The sequence below is a fragment of the Papio anubis genome, chromosome 7, assembly GCF_008728515.1.
Source record: "Papio anubis isolate 15944 chromosome 7, Panubis1.0, whole genome shotgun sequence".
Taxonomy (NCBI): Eukaryota; Metazoa; Chordata; class Mammalia; order Primates; family Cercopithecidae; genus Papio; species Papio anubis.
In genome coordinates, this window is record NC_044982.1 from 41,526,874 (window position 1) to 41,550,483 (window position 23,610).

A 23,610-nucleotide genomic window follows, 5' to 3' on the forward strand; every position below is an offset into this window, starting at 1 on the left:
ACAAACAGTCTGGAATCCTGCGCACAGGAGACTGATGATCCCTGAGCAACCTTTAATAGCTCCTACCATTGGGCATTTTCTTGGTACAGATCACAAATAAGAGACATCATAGAAAATGTTATTCTTTTATTATTTCAAGGAGGTAATACATAGCCCAATATGTCAAAGCAAAAGGAATTAGAGGCAGCAAATGGCCAGGTTTTTCTAAGAGCCTCATGCTGCATCTCTGAGCTCCTGTCTGCCCGCAGCCCACAGCTGCTTACATGAAGGCCAGGTCAGTGGACAGATGGCCCAACTCGACACTCCACTGACTGAGAAAGGGCTCAATGTGCAGCACAGCAGAGGCACTGCCAGGACCCAGCACGCTGGGCGGCACCCCCCGCTGCCACCACCAGCTCCAGAGCTAGTGCCTTAGTGGCAGCCAGCGTGTCTAGCACTTGATTTTATTCCTGTGAGCCTAGAATGGGCAGGACGTGAATAAATCCTGAGTCATAAATTAAGGTGAAAGACTTAGTAGTGTTAATACTCTGGGTGAGAAAAGACAGCAGAGTCTTGGAGGAGAGTGGGCTTGGAGTCTGGTGGAAGAAAGATAGAAACCCCCAGAAGGGCCTCGGCCTGCAGGCACTGCCTTGAGGCCATCAGAGGGGGTTTTCATGGTACATGATGGGGAGGAGTGAGGCGGGGGGGCACTGGAGGGCTGCTTCCTCTGGCACAGTTGAACTAGAGGTTCATTTTCCACTCATAATTGGTTTCCCAGGTCTAAGTCACCACACCTGGGGCTGAAGCAAGTCTTGCCAGTGCACCAAGCGTGGCCTTGGACCCTGGAGAGATGCAAGGCTCAGTTCTCCAGTGTTGAAGCGGAGGGGCTCCCAACTGAAGGAGATCTTTCTCCCCCCACCTCCAGCTCCTTTCCCTTGCAAATGACCAGGGTGTGAGTCGAGAGGCAGAGGCACCTCCTGGTGCAACCCCACCACAGTCTTCCAGAGAACTCATCTTGGTGGGACTCAAAAGCCCAGGCTTGGCATGGAGCAGACTTATTCCGCCCATGGGAGGGCACCCAGTCTGGTGACTGAATGGTGGCGTGCAAGTGGGAGTCAGCAGTGGCTCTGGATGTCGTAATACTCAGATGCCATTCATCTCTATGTGATCGTCCTGGCTGGAGAGCTGGTGAGGAGGGGCTGCTTCCTCCTGGCGTGCACTGTTCACCAACCACACCAGCTGGGCTGATAGATTTTTGGTTTGACAGGTGTGGAAAGAATTTTTAAAACCAGCCACTGTGTTCTCCAAACCCAGAGCCACTGGTTTTGTTTGACAAGAAAGGACAAAGAGAACCACAGCTCCACTGAGGCTAAGGCTTGTGTAGCACAGAATGCAGTATGTATCGAAACGTATAAACCTTGTCTGGGGAGATGGGTGGGCACAGAGCTGCAGGGACCCAGGTCCTCTAGTCAGTTGCAGACTCTGCCGATGTCTCATCCTTAAGCTCCTCAAAACCCGGGACAGGCTTCTGCAGAAAGTATGTAGTGGCCTGGATCACCTTGTCTGGTCCAATGTTGTACACTGGGTGAGTGGGCTGCTGCAAAGAGAAGAAAAGGTGCCAGTTAATCACCCCGGTGGTCCTTGAAAACGTAACACATCCTTTGCTCCATGAAAGGCACTTCTAAGAATTTAGTATAAGGAATCAGAGATACACACAAAGATTTATCACACAAAGCCCAAAGGTTCAAAAACGGTGTATTTGCTAAAACTATCTAGTCCATGGGACACAGGGTAATATACAGCCATTATAAACATGCATTTAAATATTTAATGATATAGGCAAATGCTTACAACATATGTGAGAAAACAGTATGTGCAATACTATCTCAAAATTTTTTTTTTTTTTTTGAGACAGAGTCTTGCTCTGTTGCCCAGGCTGGAGTGCAATGATGTGATCTCAGTTTACTGCAACCTCTGCCTCCTGGGTTCAAGAGAGTCTCCTGCCTTAGCCTCCCGAGTAACTGGGATTATAGGTGTGAGCCACCACACCCAGGTAATTTTTGTATTTTTAGTAGAGACAGGGTTTCACCATATTGGCTAGGCTGGTCTCGAACTCCTGACCTCAGGTGATCCACCAGCATCAGCCTCCCAATGTGCTGGGGTTACAGGTGTGAGCCAATGCCCAGCCTCAAACTTTTTAAAAAGTGTATTTGTACCTGCGATGTATAGAAATGGCAAAAATCATACCCATACCAAAATATTAACAGTGATATGATTGTTTTTAATTTTCTTATTTGTATTTTATGTATCCCAATTATTAAAACAATAAACATGTATTTACATTTATAATCAAGAAAAAAGGGGCTGGATGCGGTGGCTCATGCCTGTAATCCCAGCATTTTGGGAGGCTGAGGTGGATGGATCACCTGAGGTCTGGAGTCCAAGACCAGCCTGGCCAAGATGGTGAAACCCCGTCTCTATAAAAATACAAAAATTAGCCGGGCATGATGGTGGGTGCCTGTAATCCCAGCTACTTGGAAGGCTGAGGCAGGAGAATCGTTTGAACCTGGGAGGCAGAGGTTGCAGTGAGCCAAGATTGCATCACTGCACTCTAGCCTGGACAACAGAGCAAGACTCCATCTCAAAAAAAATAATAAAAGAAAAAAGGACCACAACCCTATTATGTAGTAAGGCTGTTAGGTCATATTTAAACTCCATGATGTTATTCTAGTACATCACAGAAAACCAAAAAAAATTTTAGATTTGACACGGGGCATAATCTTAGGCCAATAATCAGGATTCTCCCACTGTGGGAGAATGAAGAAGGGGACACAACTGCAGGAGAGATTTAAAAAATTTTGAGAGAATACTATGAGCAACCTCATGCTAAAACATACAAAAATTCAGATAAGCAGTAATTTTTAAAAACCAGAAAAACTGTCAAAATTGACTTAAGGAATTTTTAAAGGCTTATATGAAGAAATTAAGAACAACAATTGCTTATTCTGCCACCCCCACATCCCCTAAAAGATACTAGACCTAGATGGTTTCTCAGGCAAGTATTAACAAACCTAAAAAGAAACAGATAGTCTCTGACCTATACAAACTTTTTAAGAGACTGAAAAAAAAAGGGGGGGGGGCCAGTGGGGGGCCAGGTGCAATGGCTCACACCTATAATCCCAGCACTTTGTATGGTTGAGGTAGGATAGCTTGAGGCCAAGAGTTCAAGATCAGACTAGGCAACATAGCAAAACCCTGTCTCTACAAAAATTTAAAAACTAGCAGGTTCTGGTGGTGTGCACCTGTAGTCCCTGCTACTTGGGAGGCTAAGACAGAAAGATAGCTTAAGCCCAGGAGTTCCAGGCTGCAGTGAGCTATGATCACATCACTGCACTCCAGCATGAGTGACGGAGTGAGATCATGTCTCTGAAAAAGAAAAGAAAACGAAAAAAGGTAAGAGGAGCAGGAAGCTACCCATCTAATTTTATGAGGCTATGATATTATCCTGAAACACTGGAAAAGGACAATACAATACAATTTTAGATCAATCTTTCTTATGAACGCACATGCAAAAAAATCCTAAATAAAAGTACTATGCAAACATACTGGCAAACTGAATCCAGCAGTATACTGAACAAAACACACAGACACAGACACACTGTCTCTACTATGACCAAGAAGGGCTTATCCTGGGAATATAAGGCTTAACATCAGAACATTAATGAAACATATCATATTAAAGAAGAAAAATCAGATGTGGAGAAAGCATTCAATAAAATTTAACACTACCTTATGACTGAAACTAACAAAAACAACCTAGCAAATCAGGAATAGAAGCAAACATCACTAACTTGATAAAATGTAACTATCAAACCCTACAGTTAACCCTATCATGCTTAATGGTCAGATTATAAAAAGCCTTCCCATTACAATCAGGAGCAAGGCAGGAATGCCCTCTATTACCTTTAGTCAGGACTATGTGGCGATATTAGCCAACAATACAAGACAAGAAAAATAAAACGGAAACTTAGACAAACTTAAAACTATTAAGAGAGTTCAACAAGGTAGCTGGATACAAGATTTATAAATATTATTAGCATTTCTATACACTGGTAACAAACAGTTACAAAATTGAAAATAAAAAAGATTCCAGTCACAGACATAAAAACTGTAAATTAGACATAACTCTAAAAAAAAAAAATGCTAGTCCTTTATGGAAAAAATTATAAAAAACCATTGAAAGACATTAAATAAAAGAAAAATTATGTTCATAAATGGAAGCCTAAATATTGAAAAGAAGTCAGTTCTCTTTCTACTCCTGGGAAGACAGGAAGAAAAAAAAAAAAAAAACAAGTTGCTTCTCTCCTATTAATCTAAAATGTAGTGCAATTCCAATAAAAATCCCATTAGAACTTGACAAGTTGATCCTACAATTCACAGGAAAATGCAAAAGGCAAAGAGTAGCCAAGGCAATTTTGAAGAAAAACAACAAGGCAGACAGGACTTGCCTACCTGTTTTCAGACTTGCTTAAAAGAGTGCAGATAGGCAAACAGACCAAAGGAACAGAATAGAGAGTCCAGAAACAGGGCCCCTTCATGTATGGAAACTTGAGGGTGTGGCACACATGACATACACATCAGCAGGAAAGGCTGTAGACTTCAGTACATGGTGCTGGTTATCCATATGGAAAAAAGACAACATTATATCCAAGCCTCGCTGTACACAGAAACCAAATCCAAGAGAATTAAAAATCTAGATTAAAAAGGCAAGCTTTAGACTATTTAGAGGTTACACTTAATGACTTGCTACAGTGCCTTGTTCATTCCCTTCATAGCATGCGTCACAATTTGTAATGTATTTGTTTAATGTGTGCCTCCTTTTGTCTGCTTCCCTCAAAAATGGTAGATTTCTTAAGTAAATCCTCACCTACCCTCCCCCCAAAACAAACCCCTGAACAACAGAAAAGACAAACAGATCTGACCACTTCAAAATTAAAATATTAAAATATTTTTGTGGGGAAGGGGTGCTGGGGGCAGGGTCTCACTCCATCTCCCAGACTGGAGTGCAGTGGTGCAAACAGAGCTCACTGTAGCCTTGACTACCTGGGCTCGAGCGATTCTCCCACCTCAGCCTCCCAAAGTGCTAGGTTTACAGGTGAAAACCACCATATCTGGCCTAAAATGTTCTATTTAACAAAAAAACACTAAAAACAAAATGCTATGGTTTTGATGTGGTTTATTTGTCCCCACAAAAATTAATGTTGAAATCTGATCCCCAAGGTGGCGATGTTGGGAGGCGGGGTTTATGGAATGTGCTTGGGTTCGAGGGGTGGATCCCTCAGGAGTGCCTTGGCACTGTTCTTGCAGTAGTGAGTGAGCTCTCACTCTTGCTCTGGGGAGTCTGAATTAGTCCTTGAGGGAATGGATTAGTTCCTGCAAGGGTAGGCTGTTACAAAGCCAGGGTGTCCTCAGGCTCTCCTCTCTTTGCATGGGTTGGCTTCCCCTTTGACTTCCACATATTACAATGCAGCACAACCCTTGCCAGAAGCCAGAGCCATGCCCTTGAACTTCTCAGCCTATAGAACCATGAGTTAAATAAACCTCTTCTTTATATATTATCTAGTCTCAGGTATTCTTTTATAGCAATACAAATCAGAGTCACAAAATGAAAAGACAAGTCACAAGCTGGAAGATATTCACTACAGACATGTAACTGACAAAAGATTAGTATCAAAAATATACAAAGAACTACAAATACTTAAGGGAAAACAACTGAAGCTATCCATCAGTAAGAAAACGAGCACAGAAGACAACACAAATGGCCAACGAACATTTGAAAAGATTTTCAACCTCTCTAGTAATCAGGAAAATGCACAATCAGACAAATACCATTTCACATCCATCGAATGGCAAAAAGGAAAAGGTCTGACTATGGATCGGTTCATCTTACACAACCATGCTGGGGAGCAGATGAGAGATATCTATCAAAGATGACAATGTGTGTCCCTTCAACCCAGCAGGTCCCCTCCTGGAGACATTCTAACACATGAACCCAACGAGACAGATACCAGAACATTCACTACAACACTGTAACAGCAAAAAATTGATAACTAGCAGGAGAACAGAGAACTACACTGGGGTACATTCATACAAGTGAGTATCATATAATAGTTAAATAAACTGGAGCAACACATGTGAACACAGATAAACCTCAAAAATAACAATGGTCAGTGGAAAAAGCAATGCAGAATAACTGGTATAGTAGGTACCATTACAAAAAGTTTGAAAACATGCAAGCAACTGTTATATTGCTTATAAACAACTATATATTGCTTATAGATACATATGTATGTAGCAGTAGTACAAAAACATCCACAGGCATGATACATGTCAAATTTGGGACAGGGTTACCTCTGGAGGAGGAGAGAGGAAAAAAAATCGGAAGAGGACTATATAAGAGGCAAATGGGGAAAATAATTAGGGCCTGGAAAAGCTGGGTGGCTGTTTTTCTGATTAAGAACGAGGTTGAGCATCTTTTCAACTATCTATTAGCCATTTGTGTTTCTTCCATTTGAAATGTTTCCCAGTTAAAAGAAACAAAGACGGAGCCAGGCGTGGTGGCTCACACATGTAATCCCGGCACCTTGGGAGGCTGAGGCGGGTGGATCACTTGAAGTCAGGAGTTGGAGACCAGCCTGCCCAACATGGGGAAACCCCATCTCTACTAAAAATATAAAAATTAGCTGGGTGTGGTGGCGCACGCCTGTAATCCCAGCTACTCAGTAGGCTGAGGCACAAGAATTGCTTGAACCCGGGAGGCGGAGGTTGCAGTGAGCGAAGATCATACCACTGCACTCCAGCCTGGGTGACAGAGTGAGACTTTGTCTCACAAAAAAAATTAAAAATTAAAAAAAAATTTTTTTTGAAAGCAACAAAAAGGGAAGGTTAAAACGACACAGATGAGAAAATAAGGCAGTGACCTAAATGGGAGCAGCAGGCCATGTTTACACTGGTGGAAGTAGGGCTTAGTAAGAGTAGGGAACTGCACACACATTCAGGACAGTCTGCACGGGCCCTGTGATTTGGTCACTGGGGACAGTCTCCATTGGATTCATGTCTCAGGCTCACGTCTAGGCTCAGAGCACCTCCACATTGTCCTCAGCTGGCTGCAGCAGTGAGCATCCTGCCCTCACAGGGCTATTGTTTTTTGAGGAAAACAGACAAACACACATTAAACAACACACCACCAACTGAGTAAAGTACTACAAAGAATATGAACAAGGTGCTGAGGCAGAGCGTTCTGGGGATCTCATTCTCTGAAGAGAAGGCATCTAAGCTGAGCCTCTGGGGGAGATGCGGCAGGCAGTGCTGCGCGGCTGCAGTGCTATCATAAGCCTGCTGGGACTCACAGCCTCAGAGTGACACGTGACTGCGGCCTCCTTGAGGGGAAGCTAATACCAGCGGTGGGCTAGGTCCTCAGCCCCGGGATAAAGGCACAACAGCTCTGTGACAGATCAGACCGCCCATCCAGAACCCTGAGCTTGCCCAGAGGTGCGTATCCTCTGCGGTCACATCCTCACTAATGGCCGCACAGCTCGAAGGGCAGAGGGACCACAAGCTTCCGCCTGTCCACACAGGAAACACAGCCAGTTCTGCTCACTTGGAAAGCCTTCTGTCCTCGAGGTCCCTGTGGAGAAGGGGTGTGAAGCCCTGCACCCGCCTTACCAGAGCGTTTTCGGGCACACCCAGGACCACATCATGCAACATGGCTCCGCTGCCGAAGTGCTGGGCTATGGACAGGCCGCTCAGGCAGTAGCAGGTGTGGTAGAAATCACGCGACCTGTAAGGACAGGCAGCTCTGAGCAGGCGCTCCTCTGCTCCGCACACATCTACGATGCAGCCACACCAATTCAGAGACCACTGTGCTATCACATGTCCCCCCCGTCCTCCATGTGGCTAGAGGAGGCATGGTTTTCCCAGCAGTGTTATTTAAAGACCCACAGGCTGAGCACAGTGGCTCACACCCATAATCCCAGCACGTAGGAGGCTGAGGCAAGAGAAGAGTCTGAGGCCAGAAGTTCAAAACCAGCTTGGGCAACATAAGGAGACTCCGTCTCTACAAAAGATTAAAAATTAGCTAGGTGTGGTGGCAGATGCCTGTAATTGCAGTTACTTGGGAGGCTGAAGCAGGAGGATTACTTGAGCCCAAGAGGTGAAGGCTGCAGTGAGCCGTGATTGTGCCAGTGCACTCCAGCCTGGGTGACAGAGGGAGACCCTGTCTCAAAAAAGTAAGATACAATAAAATAAAAGCCCCATCCTCCAGCCCTGCCCAGCAGCGGGAACTGTAATTTTTTTTTTTTCTTTTTTACCTTAAACTATTAAGGGTTAAAGGAAACTATAATTTTACGGTCAGTCTCTCCAGCTGTCTTCTGGAAAGGGCTCTCCAGGGGCAGTACTAGTGATAAATTGATACACTTCTCTAGAAAAACACCTAAATATCTAGACATGGGCCACATTCTTCCTGATAAATTGCTGGACCAGGCCTTCCCCTGGACACCAAGAGCAGCAGGACGTGTGTTGGGGTCGGGGGAGACAGAGGGTGGGGAACAAAGGTTAGAGGACTTATTTTATTTCCCTTTTTCTTTTTTTTTGAGACGGAGTCTCGCTCTGTCACCCAGGCTGGAGTGCAGTGGCCGGATCTCAGCTCACTGCAAGCTCCGCCTCCCGGGTTCACGCCATTCTCCTGCCTCAGCCTCCCGAGTAGCTGGGACTACAGGCGCCCGCCACCTCGCCCGGCTAGTTTTTTTGTATTTTTTAGTAGAGACGGGGTTTCACCATGTTAGCCAGGATGGTCTTGATCTCCTGACCTCGTGATCCGCCCGTCTCGGCCTCCCAAAGTGCTGGGATTACAGGCTTGAGCCACCGCGCCCGGCCTATTTCCCTTTTTCTTTTATAACACGTAAGCCACCTCAGATTTGAGCTTAATTATTTAATCCACTCTATAATAGTTGTCATGATTACAGTCTCTGTTTACAACACTCAGGGGTTTTAAAATCCTGTCTCCTATTCTATTCCTATTCTATTTAGATCAGTTTTTTGTTTGTTTGTTTGTTTGTTTGTTTTAAAGAAGAAGAGTTATCTACCCAGCAATCTGTTTCCCTGTCTGGGGGAGGTGGTTGCATGCAAGCTGGGGGACAAGATGGGCAGCCGGAGGTGCCAGGATCAATGGCCTCGAGGGCTGCTCCCAACTGGGTGCTTTTCCCCATACAACCTAGCACTATGCAGGTGCTAAGGGTGACATCTCTGCTCTTGAGGTCTGGCTCTGAGTAGGCCTGAGGTGCACGCCCCTCTGCTCTCTCCTCCCCCCTCTTCCCTCCCCAGAGAGAAAGCACTCACTTGCCAGGTTTATCCAGAAGCCCCCCTGCAGGGCACTGGCAGCACATCAGGATGTACTCCTGCAGGGCCTGCTGATGGAACATCCAGTGGCTCATGCTAAGGGCAGGGTCACCTGTTGAAGGGCAAAGGATCAGTAAGGGCCTGGCGGATCCAGCCAAGTATCAATGACCTAATTCCGCTTTCTCACCGGGGGGAATAGTCAAGGTTTCCTTCTCCCCTTCCTCTTCCACTCATTCTTGGTACAACTGCTATCTTCCCCATGTCCTATGCACGGCATGTCCCTTCTCCTGAACTTTGACACGTGTCAAAGAGCAGCAGTTCAAAGTGGCACTTCCACTTTCTTGAAATGCACCCTGTTAATGTGGATGGTGATCCTCAACCACATCTCTAGCAGGCAATGAACTGGCCTAGCTGTTGAACTTACCTTCCCAGACTGACCTCGGTGGCTGCTCCCAACTTGGTCCACAACTCTACCCTGGACTTCAAGAGACCTTCCCTCTAGCATATCTCTATAACTTGTTAACCAGACTGATTAGCTCAGAGAACTCTTAACAGGGGTAATAAAGTCTGTTTCTTCTACTTTTCTAAGCTTGAATTTAATCAATCTCCAAAGGGAATTCTCTAACTTGTCTCTCTCAAAGAATTTACCTAAGAAACGTTACTAGTAACTGCCCTCCTGCATCATACGATACCCTAGCAAAAACTGGGTATTCTGGTAATACTACTAAGGTACTGACAAGCAACTGGACTTCTTCACTCTGAAGTTCAATCACTATGGTCAAAGAATTCTGTGAGCCACACAGTTATCAAGTGGGAAGGAGGGGCAAATCACGGACAGGTGTGCAGAAGCATCTGTGTAGAAAATGATTTAAAAAAAATATATATATATATATATATAGGATGTACCTTAAGTCCTTGGTCAATTTTATACTTTGATACCTGGGCTAAAAGATGCCCAACAATAAATCATTAAAAAAAAAAAAAAAGATGCCCAACAATTGGTAAATGGCACCTAAAAGCTAATTTTTCTTTCTTCCAATCTTTTTGTTTCTATGCATTTTTCTACCTAGTTATTATAACTGTGTATCTTATGTTTTTCACTTACCACTATAGCCATAAACTTTTTTATTCTGCTACATAATCTGCACAGCTATCACTGTGAATAGCCATATAGTATTTTATTAAGTGGACATATAAGGTTACTGTATCATAAAAAGAACTGAAAATAACTAAAAATAACTGAAAAATGACTAAAAATCTTATATATATGTGAGTATATAAATTTCTATGGTGAAAATTATAAAAGTTTATGGTATCAATAATCTTTCATGTTTTGGAGAAAATAACAAAAAAGAAAAAAGAGGAAAAGATTTTTAAAAATAAAAACGAGGCCGGGCGCGGTGGCTCAAGCCTGTAATCCCAGCACTTTGGGAGGCTGAGACGGGCGGATCACGAGGTCAGGAGATCGAGACCAGCCTGGCTAACACGGTGAAACCCCGTCTCTACTAAAAAAAACCAAAAAACTAGCTGGGCGAGGTGGCGGGCGCCTGTAGTCCCAGCTACTCGGGAGGCTGAGGCAGGAGAATGTCGTAGACCCGGGAGGCGGAGCTTGCAGTGAGCTGAGATCCGGCCACTGCACTCCAGCCTGGGCAACAGAGCGAGACTCCGTCTCAAAAAAAAAATAATAAAATAAAATAAAATAAAAATGAAAAGTTTACGATACAGTCTATAAAGAGATTTAAGCAAAATATTAAACTGTTGAATATTTCCTTTTTTTTTTTCTTTTGAGACAGAGTCTCACTATGTTGCCCAGGCTGGAGTGCAATGGCACGATCTTGGCTCACTGCAACCTCCGCCTCCCGGGTTCAAGCGATTCTCCTGCCTCAGCCTCCTGAGTAGCTGGGATTACAGGCACGCACCACCACGCCTGGCTAAGTTTTGTATTTTTAGTAGAGATGTGGTTTCACTATGTTGATCAGGCTGGTCTCGAACTCCTGACCTCAGGTGATCTACCCTCTTTTGGCCTCCCAAAGTGCTGGGATTACAGGTGTGAGCCACTGCACCCAGCCTAAATTGTTGAATATTTCAAACAGAAAATAATAATTTATTAAATTTCTTAAAAAAGAGACACAGAGAAAAAGGGTTTCCAAGGTTGAGCACTAGATGAGGGACAGTGGCCAGCTGACATTTGGAGGCTAGGGACAAAAGCCTCTCATCTTCAACCCTGAGTTGCATTCAGCCCCGAAACACCCATTAAGAGACACAGGACACTGAGTCCGACCTAAGGAGAAGCATCCAGTCTCCTATCTCAGGCTGGCCGCAGGCCACATGCTTTGATACACTCACACTATTTTAATTCCCTTCCTTTCTTTTCCTCACCTGTAAGCACAGTGGACTTTGTTGTATAAGATACATACATATATGATGGGACTTCACTCTGTCGTCTTTTACTTATTTCCAAGGTTGTTTCCAGTTCCTTGCCATTATGAGGAATGCTGTGCTAAATCTTTGTCAATATTATCTATGCTTAGGATTATTTTCTTCAAATAGACTGACCACAGTGGAATTATTCGGTTAAAGGGAATAAACATTTTTAAGGCTTTTAATAGATACTGATAAACTGCTTTAAGAATTTATAGACTACTCTCAGCACAATCCCTGTGGAGTAGCCCTGCTCTGCAGGAGCAGTCAAAAATAAATATATAAATAAACTAAAAATAAAAACAAAGACTTTATGTAGCTGCCAGCAAAATTTAAAATTTTGCTCTCCCACCTCCAGCATTAGCACCTTTTTGTTGTTGTTGTTGAGACCACCCAGGCTGGAGTGCAGTGGTGCGATCTCAGCTCACTGCAACCTCTGCCTCCCAGGTTCAAGTGATTCTCCTGTCTCAGTCTCCTGAGTACCTGGGATTACAGGCACAAGCCACCACGCCGGCTAGTTTTTGTATTTTTAGTAGAGACAGGGTTTCACCATGTTGTCAAGCTGGTCTCGAACTCTTAAAGTGATCTGCCCAACTCAGCCTCCCAAAGTGCTAGAATTAGAGGTGTGAGCCACCATGCCTGGCCAGCTTTAGTTACTTTTTAAAAGTAATCAGCAATTAAAATGGTAAAAATAAATAGTACCTGATAATTTATTTTGATTTGCATGCCTCTGATGACTAATTAGGGTGAAATTTTTCCGTAACTTGTGTTTAATATTTGCATTTCCTTATGACGCTGTCTGTTTGGCCTATATCTTCTGAGATCCAATAGTCAATTTTATTAACCTAGCTTTTTCTTATATTTGCCCCTTGTCTACATCATATGCTGCATCTATTTTCTCCTTTTTGCTCCTCTGTTTTGGTTATGTGAGTTTAAAACTTTTTTAAATTAATTTTAAAATTTAATTAATATAAAACATATATATGTTTTATACTATTGATTGTTCCTTTGTGATTTCCTTTTTAAGAAAATATTTAATGTGTATGGGGATTTTTGGGGGGATGAGTAATGAAAATGTTCTAGAATTGTCATGATGGTTCGTAACTGAATAGGTAAGTTGTATGGTATGGGAATTATATCTCAACAAAGCTGTTATTTGAAAAAGCATATTTATTAAACTTTAGGAAACTGCATTACATATCTGTACAAAATGTACATATATTTCATATCCTATAACAAATAAAAGACTATTTTTATAAGACAAATGATAACCTGTGGCTAAAATTAGAATCTGAAAAGAAAACGCTATGTTTATCATATAAAAAATTATAGACTGTTTCAGTGACTTCCTATATTATTGAAGCTTAGAAGCTCAAAGTTCAAAAATTCTACAAGGAGCTTCCAGAAATCCTGAATTTGGACACCAGCACACATAATCACAACAAGATGAAAGCAGATATGATTATAGGGTGATAACTGCACACTGGAATCGGCCTTTTAAATCCTTTCTCCCTCTTCCTGAAATTATAGGTCCCCATTCTCATCTCATTTTGCATTTCAAAGGTTCTTTTCATCCAAAAAAATAAAAAGTCTTTCCTCACCATAACTGACAGGTGCAGCCATCTGTAGCTCAATTTCACAGGTGGGCAAGAAAATTCCAGGGTATGTCCCAAATAACATACAAGAAGCCAGTAACTACCAAGCCAGGCAGAAACTCACAGGCCTGCTGCTTTCTTACTGTTCCACAAAACAAAAAACCAAATAACTCACTGATTTAGTCAGCACTTGAGATTTCTTAAGCCTTTTTTTTTCTTTTCTTTTTTTTTTTTTTGAGATGGAGTCCCGCCCTGTCACCCAGGCTGGAGTGCAATGGCATGATCTCGGCTCACTGCAACCTCCGCCTCCGGGGTTAAAAGTGATTCTCCGGCCTCAGTCTCCTGAGGAACTGGGATTACAGGTGCGTGCCACCACACCCGGCTAATTTTTTGTATCTTTAGTAGACACAGGGTTTCATCATGTTGGCCAGGCTGGTCTTGAACTCCTGACCTCATGATCCACCCACCTCGGCCTCCCAAAATGCTGCGATTACAGGCTTCCTTTGCTTTTTGAGACCCAAGTCTTGCTGTGTCGCCCAGGCTGGAGTTGCAGTGGCACTCTCTGCCTGCAACCTCTGCCTCCTAGACTCAAGTGATCCTTCTACCTCAGCCTCCTGAGTAGCTAGGACTACAGGCACATGCCACTATGTCTGGTTAACTGTTTTTAATTTTTTGCAGAGACAAGCTCTCACTATATTGCCCAGGCTGGTCTTGAACTCCTGGGCTCAAGAGGTCCGCCTGCCTTGGCCTCCCAAAGTGCTGGGATTATAGTCATGAACCACCGTGCCCAGCGTTTTAAGCTATTAATAATAATTCCTTCTTCTACTCAAATACCGTCATTTACACATAGAAGGTAGTCATTGGCATGGAGCCACTGATGGTCACTTGCTGGGTTAGGGCATGGCCTAGACCCATGTGCTGCACTAGAGCATTCTTTTTGCTTTTTAGTTAGCAATATGATCAATGCCTTTTAAAAAATGTATTTGTACATTTACCAAAATAAAATTAGTAATGCACATCGTTTTTTTTTTTTTTTAAAGGGCACCGTATAATATAGAAGTATAATATAAATCTATTTATATTATACTTAAAATATAAAAGGGCGCAGTATAATATAAAATCTAAAAAGTTGGCCGGGTATGGTGGCTCATTCCTGTAATCTCAGCACTTTGTGTGGCCGAGGAAGGTGGATCACTTGAGGCCAGGAGTTTGAGACCAGCCAGGCCAACAGAGTCATACCCTGCCTCTACTAAAAATAGAAAACATTAGCTAGGTGTGGTGGCACACGCCTGTAATCCCAGCTACTCAGGAGGCTGAGGCACAAAAATCGATTGAACCCAGGAGGCAGAGGTTGCAGTGAGCCGAGATCGCACCATGGCACTCCAGCCTCACCAACAGACTCAGACTCTGTCTCAAAAAAAAAAAAAAAAAAAATCTAAAAAGTCTCCCTCCTTCTGTCTTCTGCCTCCTTCTCTTCTCCCAAAGGTACCCATTGTTAAAGGGGTTTGGTGGGGGTTCCAGGAAAAGCTGTGTACATCTCAGGCTGTGTGCCCAGGGACTGCTCCAGGCCCTGCCCCTTACACTTGATGATGTATCTTGGAGAGCTTTCTATATCAGCCCATGGGATGCAGCTACTGTTTGGAGAGATTTTTATTATGTAACCCTTAACCTTTTGATGGGCACTTAGGCTGCTATTACAACTCCACTTCAATATACATCCTTGGCTAATATCTCTGCAGGTAAATTCCTGACAGTGCACTTGCTGTGTTCAAAGGGTAAGTGCCCTTATAATTTAAACGGATGTCTCCAAACTGCCCTCCAAAAAATGATTTACCTATTTACATCCCCACTAACAGTATCAAATTACCTGTTTTCTCACACTCTCCCCAACATAAGGTATCAAGTTTCTTAATCTCTGCCAATCCGATAATAAAAACAAAGAGTGCCAGTCTTTTAATTAGCATTTCTTTAACTACAAGTGAGCTAAACAACTTTTCGTTGGATTAATGGCCACCTACTGTGGTTATGAGCAGGGCAGGGTTCAGATGCCAGCTAGTCTGGATTCACACAACCACATACTAACCCTTGTGAGTGCCAATGAGGTATTATAAAGCAGTCACTTAGCCTCACTGTACTCTGTTTCCTCATCTGTGAACAATGCTACCTATTTCATAGGGTTGTTTGGAGAATTAAATGAGAAAATATATGTGAAATGCTCAGTACAGCCCCTGGCATACAGTGAGGACTTGCGAAGACTCCACTACCAGTAGTAGCAGCAGTTGTAGGAGAAAAAGTAAGAAGGACGGCGCTTTCTCTGGCACCTCTCTCTTCAGATCCTTTGCCTGTTTTTCAGTTGGGTTGTCTATCCATTTCTTACTGGTTTGTATGATTTTTTTTTTTTTTTCAAATTAAAGAAATTAGCCATTCATCACTTGTCATAAATATTTTTCCCACCTTGCTGCTTGTTTTGTTTGTAGAATTTCCCTGTTTTTGCAAAATAACTTTTGTTATCTTTCTTTATGCAAGAAATACGTATTAACTATAGAAAGATTAGAAAATACAAACAGAGGAAACAAACATCACCTGTAATTTCACATCCTAGATACTTTCTATGAATTTTTTTGAGTCAACTCTTCACCAAAAATGGGATTCCACACATATTGCTTTGATATGATCACAATATATTGTGACTATCTTTCTACCCTGCAGCCCCTTTTCATTCCCTAAGTCAGTATTTTGCCCTCCTCTCAACACACTTCCCTTCTTTACAGACTCCTGTCTGTTCCAAGTTCAAGAGATGCCCTGTGTCCGAGAAGAATCTCAGACAACACAGGCCTTCTCCCAGCCAATGAAAAAAGCTGGAAGCACCAAGATTCATAGGCACCCTTTTCCACTGACAAAGCCTTGAATGCTACCAAGCCCTCTAGAACGTGTGCTACAATAAATAATTAACCAGCAGTCCCCCTGGAAGACTTTGACAGGTGGTGCTCCTGTTATAGCTTGCTCCAGATTTCCCTGGGATTGCAGAATTACTGCGTCTTACAAATGCCAGGGACAGGTTTGTAAAAGACTGACAGTTTTACCAAGGGCTTGACCTCACCAGTTCCAAATAAAGAGATCACCATGACCCCAAGTTTTTTTCTACCTTAGAAATGTCAGGTTGGGTGCGGGGGCTCCCGCCCGTAATCCCAGCACTTTGGGAGGCCGAGGCGGGTGGATCACCTGAGGTCAGGAGTTTGAGACCAGCCTAACCAACATGGAGAAACCACGTCTCTACTAAACATACAAAATTAGCTGGGCGTGGTGGTGCAGGCCTGTAATCCCAGCTATTTGGGAGGCTGAGGCAGGAGAATCGCTTGAACCCAGGAGGTGGAGGTTGCAGTGAGCCATTGCACCTTGTTCGCCTAGGCAACAAGAGCGAAACTCCATCTCAAAAAAATAAAAATAAAATAAAAAATGTTTGACTTGGAGAATTCCTGACTTCCCTACTGGTGGTCAAGGCAGACACTGTGCAGGCTCCAGAGTCAGTGCACTTGCTGACAGTGCACTTGCCGTGTTCAAAGGGTAAGTGCCTTATATGCCTTAATACTGACACCTAAAGTCCAGTGGGCCCAGGCCGGGAAAATGGGACAGAGGCTCTGCTTACTTTAATTCAGTGTCAGAAATGGTCACAACTCAACAACTCAAAGGAAATTAAGAAACTAAATAATGAGGCTCAGGGCTGGACGTGGTGGTTCATGTCTGTAGTCCCAGCACTTTGGGAGGTGGAAGTGGGTGGATCACCTGAGGTCAGGAGTTCAAGACCAGCCTGACCAACATGGTGAAACTCTGTCTCTACTAAAAATATAAAACTTAGCCAGGTGTGGTGGCGCATGCCTGCAGTCCCAGCTACTCAGGAGGCTGAGGCAGGAGAATTGCTTGAACCTTGGAGGTGGAGGTTGCAGTGAGCCAATATTGTGCCACCGTACTTCAGCCTGGGAGACAGAGCAAGACTCCATCTCGGCGGGGGGGAAAAAAGGGTGGGGTGGGGGCGGGCCTCCGAAACAGGAGAAAAAAGTGTGGGGAGGGGCAGAAAGGAATCTCATCTTTCACATTTGAGCAGTTACATTATCCAGCTAAGTCCAAAGAACAGCTTCTCTCTGGACCCAGGGATCTCACTCCAAAAACAGATGAGCAGCCAGCAGGGCCCCATGACTTCCCCTCTCCCATAGGTCTACTCAGAGACACCTGCTCCCACATCAAGTACACCAGAAAGATGGTGCAGGAATTAGCAGGCAGACTGAGGTTTCAAGAGGTGAAGAGAAAATGTTCCCGGGAGTTAGCAGGCAGACTGAGGTTTCAAGAGGTAAAGAGAGAATGTTCCCAGAGTTTTTGCTCGCTAACTACTTCGGTTTTGCATTCCCATTTGAGACCCCACAGAAATGAATGTGGATTTCTCTACGCCAATGGTGCAGGTGGAACAAACTCCCATTTAGGCTTGTTCAATGAATGTAAAATAAAACATTTCTAATGGTGACAACTCTGCAGCCAGTCAGACACAGCGAGTCTTTTCTCCATGGGTTCTGGTTCTCTACCCCTTTACGCAGTTGCCTTTCCTGTTGCTGTTGCAACAGTGACTGTTGCAACACTGGGTTTTCAGCTCTGCCCTGCACCCAGAGGAGGTGGCAGTCACCACAGAGCCCAGGACAGGAGTGGGCTGCTCCTTCCAGATAATGCAGAAGCAGCACCCACTTCCTCCCCGCTCCCCGTAGCAATTTCAAGGGAGCTCATTCTGTCAGCCAATTTGAAGAAGCAAGGAATGACACTAAACCAATGAAACTAAATCTTACTCTGCATTCGCATGCCCCACGGCATGAGGTTCCACACTGGGCACTCAAAATCCAGGACAGACAGAGCTCATTTCAACCCCTCTAAAAAAGCACACTGGGCTTCCAGACTTTGTGAGTAGTGGAGGGAAATCATCCAGCCTCAGCAAACAGCTCCCCAGGCTCACCTTGGGCGTGCAGTGCACGGTGGAGCAGGGGCAGGAGCCCTGCCTGCCAGAAGGAGTAGCAGCCATCCACCAGCTTGTTGCAGCGGCCCTGAAATCCTCCTTCAAATCGCATCTGCCGGCTTGTCACCCATTGCTGAGGAGACACAGAAGGGAAAGGCAGTTGTAGGCTAAAAGAGACAAAATCCAGCCCGACAGGATCTCCAGGAGTCAATCTGTGGGATGGAGGGTTTCCCATCTTGTGGCTTCTCGGCACTCCAGTTTTGGTGCTCTGGTTTTCTTTCTTCCCTCCCCACACTGCCACAGACACACAGTGAAGCATTTAAGCCAACGCTGTGGAGGCATCCAGCACTGATCTCTGCTCAATGCCTAGCAGACAACTACCTTTTCCTGGGTTCCAAAGCAGGGCCAGTGCTGAGAGGATAAAGAGGCCAAGCTGGTTTGTAAGGAGACCTTCAAAGTCTCTTAATAAACATGGCTTAAGTTGGAAATTGAAGGCAAGACTAACAGTAGCTCATTTCTCATTACTTCCCTGCTCAGGGAAGTTTATGAAAAGCAGATAAATGGAATTTGGTACTATATTTCATCAGATGATCTCAAACTGCTTCTGACTTTTACTTGGCACCTGGGGAAATTTACCCAAGGTCTCTTAGCAAGTCACTAGCAGGCCTGAAAGCAGAAGCCATTCATTCTAATTACCAAATGACAATTCTGCCCAGCCTGTGGCTCATATAAGAAAATCTTTTACTTTGAAGCTGTAAAATAGGTCTTGATGTCGCTCAGTGGTCACACACGATACCACCATTCCTTGCTTATCTACAAGTTTTCTAAACACACTCTACTACAAAGATCAAGATAGTCATGGGTTTGGTCGCTTGAAATGAGCAGAACCAACTGGCTGAGCAGATATGACATTTCCATTTCCCTCCCTAGACCACCTAGGCCATTCCAGCCACAGACTCACAGAGCTGCCTCACTCAACTGAAAGGGTACAGGGGAGGGTACTTCCCGTTTCTAGAGCCTTACTAGGTCAAGTTCCTGAAAGAAGCCACTGGGACCCTTGATGGAAGTGGGGGCCAGCCCTCCCCTAAAAGCTGTAGTTTAGATTATATCCCTCTTCAAGGCAACACCTGCCCATAGAGAGTCACAGTCACAAATTCTTAAGAGAGACAGAAAACACTGCACTGCAGGTTCAGGCTGGTCTGAAATGAACCAGGGCTTCCAGCATGTAATGGAAGTGGGCTAAGCATTACTCAGGCAGAGAGAAAGCAGGTGCTGCAGTGGGAGTCCGTTCCTCATTTCTACTTACCGTAGGGCTTAAGTGTTTTTAAGCAGACTAATTTATTTTTTCCAGTGCCTAAGCCCATGGATTTGTTCTGTTTCCTTGGGCTACAGGAATTCATACTTCAGATATGTGTCCTACTTCTCCCAAAGCAAATGGAAGGCAGTAGTTTGGGTTAGAGCATGGGTCCCTAACCCCCGGGCCACGCCAGGCTGCACAGCAGGACATGAGTGGTGGGTGAGCCAGCGAAAGCTTCATCTGTATTTACAGCTGCTCCTCACTGCTCGCATTACTGCCTGAGGTCCACTTCCTGACAGATCAGCAGCAGCATTAGATTCTCATAGAAGCACAAACCCTACTGTGAACTGTGCGTGCCAGGCTTCTAGACTGCACGCTCTATATGAGAGTCTAATGCCTAATGATCTGTCACTGTCTCCCATCACCCCCAAATGGGACTGTCTAGTTGAAGGAAAACAAGCTCAGGGCTCCCACTGATTCTACATTATTGTGAGTTGTATAATTATTTCATTATATATTACAATGTAATAATAATAGAAATAAAGTACACAATAAATGTAATGTACTTGAATCATCCTGAAACCATTACCCCCCACCCCACCCCCCACCCCACGTCCATGGAAAAATTATCTCCCACAAAACTGGTCCCTTGTGCCAAAAAGATTATTACTCTGTGTTAGAGGGACACTAACATTTATTAAGTACCTACTATGTGCCAGGCCATTTATAAATGTTCTCTCCTTTAACCTTAAAAAAATAAGGATAGTTATCCCTACCTTATAAAAGAAAAATATCAAGCTAGAAGAGATTAGACAATTTGCCCAAGGACCCATGTCTCAAATGTAGTAGGGACAGGGTTCAAATCTGGAACACTGCCATTATAACTGAGGCACTCCCTGATCACATTCCTTATTTCTGCCTGGGAGATGGGACTTTTTTGTTTCATCCCTTATTGGTGCTCAGATTTTAAAACATCTGAGAAACTCAAGTTCAGCATACAAAGTTGGCTGTTTCGGCATGAGCCTTCAAGCCTTCAGGAATCTTTAAAAAGACTATGCCGGGGGAGGCTTTCTGAAGGTGGAGGCAAGATGCTGCTGGTTACATCTCTACAGGGTACGACGGAAACTCTCCAGGAAGCTCACGATGGGCCGTACAACGGGAGGCTGGCATCTGAACTCAGGCAGAGGAGGTGCATGTCAGTTGCAGCTGGTTTGCTTTGAGGTCATGGTCAGGGGGCACATGCTCCTCAAATGACATGACGGGGAATGCCTTCTCCTTGGTGGCCGTGGAGGTGTGTGTGTTTGTGCACCCACTGATCATTTAACTACAATCTAGTGACTCCCTGAAGCTGACTGCTTTCTGAGTTTCTTCTGAATACTGGCCAGGAGCTTGGGGTCCAGACATAAATGTTGGGCTGCCTTCTCAATGCAATTAGCCAGCTCTGCCTAAACAACTCATTTAAATGTAGGTACTAAATGTTTACACAGTATAGCAGGTAATAAAAGTTTGGTTTCAAAATGCTGCAAAACTCTTCTTGTAACTTTTCCTCTTAGGAGGTTCTTTCTATAACACACGATAACCTCTAATTCTACATAACTGAAATATAAGGAAGGTACTCTGCTCACACCAGATGTCTGCGGGACACAGTCTATGTAGTCTACACACTATGTGAAAAGCTCTAAGCAGGAAGACAGAAAGGCAGAAGGGGGAGCCAAGACAGAGCAGCTGCTCACTCCTTCCTCTGTGTTGGAACAGAGCTGACTGTTAGCCCTTCCCATAGCCAAACTCTCCCGAAGCCTGCATGTCTGAGTACAATCACCTCACCATGACCTGGGGTCTGAGAGGAGGCTGGTTCAAAAGATACTTACTAATAAGCTCTTCAAGTTCAAGGAACGTTCCCTCTTGAGGATTACCAGCGCGGCCAAGCCACAGAAGGTATAGCCACCGTGGGCTTCCATCCCTGGTACCCCGCCAATGCCACCTTCCCAGTTCTGACACCTAAGAAGAGATTGAGAAAAGCAGATTGAGTGGCCACTGAGTGGACGTACACAAGTCCAGGACCATCCTAGGTGGCAGAGAAAAAGTTCACTCAGATTAAGGTGTGAGCCATCACAACTATGAATGAAAAGATGCCAACTAATTAACTTTTGGAAATGTCTTTTCAAAAAAAAAAAAAAAAAGCTAGGCCTGGTGGTGCCCGTGTGTAATCCTAGCTGCTCAGGAGACTAAGGCAAGAAGATCACTTGAGGTCAGGAGTTCAAGGCTCCAGTGAGCTATGATCACGCCATTGTGCTCCAGCCTGGGTGAAAGAGCGAGACTAGGTCTCTAAAAAAATAAGTACAATAAAAACTGTAAAATGTTAAAAACCCAGACACTTAGAAACAGCCTACTTGTGTAAGAAACATAATAATTCAAATTATTACTCTTTGGGAAAAAGTTATAAAATCATATATACACACACACACACATATACATATAGCGATAACCATCAAGTTGAAACAAAATTGAAAAGTGATTGTTGATTCTAGTGACCTTTTATTTTTGCAACAGGGTCTTAACTCTGTTACCTAGGTTGACTGCATATCATGGCTCACTGTAGCCTCAACCTCGTGGACTCAGGCAATCCTCCCACCTCAGCCTCCTGAGTAGCTGGGACTATGGGCACGCCCCACCATACCCGGCCAATTTTTTGTATTTTTTGTAGAGTTGGGGCTTTGCCATGTTACCCAGGCTGGTCTTAAATTTCTGGCCTCGAGGAATCCTCCCACCTCAGCATCCCAAAGTGCTGGAATGACAGGCATGGGCCACCGCACTTGGCCTCTGGTGATCTTTGAGTACAGGTCTACTGGTAATATTTTTCCTTTTTGTTTTTCTCTTTGTTCAAAAAGTTTTTATAATGAACCTTTATACTCTTCAAAAATAAACGTTATTTTAAAAAATTATAATTAGGTCAGGTGGCAATGGCTTCTTAACAGCCTGCAGAACCATGAGCCAAATAAACCTCTTTTCTTCCTAAGTTACCCAGCCTCAGGTATTCCTTTATAGTGACACAAAATGGACTAACACAAGGACAAGAAATAACTGACTTAGTAGAATAGAGAAACCTTCCCTACCCAAATGGTAGGGATGGGAGAGGGGCAACAAAAAGCAAGGTGATGTGCTCCAATAAAAGGCTCCAGGATTAGAGATACAGGGAATCTCCACAAAGTAGAATGCGTTTGAACCAGGTTTGTTGGTTGCAAACTTATCTAAGAATCAGACCTTTAAGTCCCCTACTCAAATCCAGCAGAAGATGGGAAGTTTCAGAGGTTTAATCAAAAGGATATGAGTTCCAGAATATCCAACAAGCTAAGAGGAGGAGGGAACACTGCACCCAACGGGATTACATGAGAATCAGCAATCTGAACACAATAACCCCAGCCCCATTCCCTTGTGTATTTCACACAAGGCTGCCAGTTTCATACTCCAAGCAGGATTTAGAAGATTCCTCTCCGAGGGAACTGATAAGCCCAAGGGAAAAACCCTACAGATACTGCTTTGAGAATTCCCCAGTGAATGGCTTGATCCTGCCCGCCCTCGCAGAGCTTTCCAGCAGCTTTTCAGTGCTGGACCCTTAAAAATGAACAGACAGCTGTAGAGTACTAGACATTTGACTGCAGTCTCTACTATGAACGAGAAGGAGACCAAAACAAACAAAAATAAACTAGAGGATATAAGGCATGGAGCAAAAGAAAACTTTTTAAAGTTGTATCTTTAGATAAAATATTATATGAAGTAAGACTACTGAGAGGACAAAATATCCCCAGAAAACAAGAGAGTATATAAAAAAGTAGTTAGGAAGTAAAAGTAGTCAGGGAGGAAAACTAAAAATAGGATTACAAAAATAAAAACAAGAGGATTAGACGATAAATACTAAGAGAATCTGTCAA

General features: G+C 43.9%; 2 protein-coding genes across 4 annotated transcripts in view; one reads left to right on the forward strand and one right to left on the reverse strand.

The window, feature by feature from the left end:
- Nucleotides 1-23,610, forward strand: part of MAX (MYC associated factor X) — a 96,952-nt gene that overhangs the window by 39,989 nt on the left and 33,353 nt on the right. The gene's annotated exons all lie outside the window — the stretch shown is intronic.
- The window catches only part of FNTB (farnesyltransferase, CAAX box, beta), a 77,759-nt gene continuing 54,258 nt past the window's right edge, over nucleotides 110-23,610 (reverse strand). The window contains exons 8-12 of one of the 2 annotated variants that reach the window (XM_031668046.1): nucleotides 21,550-21,679; nucleotides 18,385-18,517; nucleotides 9,376-9,487; nucleotides 7,705-7,819; nucleotides 110-1,576 (exon numbers count right to left, since the gene is read on the reverse strand). In XM_031668046.1, the coding sequence (XP_031523906.1) occupies nucleotides 1,445-1,576; nucleotides 7,705-7,819; nucleotides 9,376-9,487; nucleotides 18,385-18,517; nucleotides 21,550-21,679 (622 nt within the window). In that variant the 3' untranslated portion in view covers nucleotides 110-1,444. The remainder of the gene's footprint in view (nucleotides 1,577-7,704; nucleotides 7,820-9,375; nucleotides 9,488-18,384; nucleotides 18,518-21,549; nucleotides 21,680-23,610) is intronic. The other variant, XM_031668047.1, reaches the window with a different exon arrangement.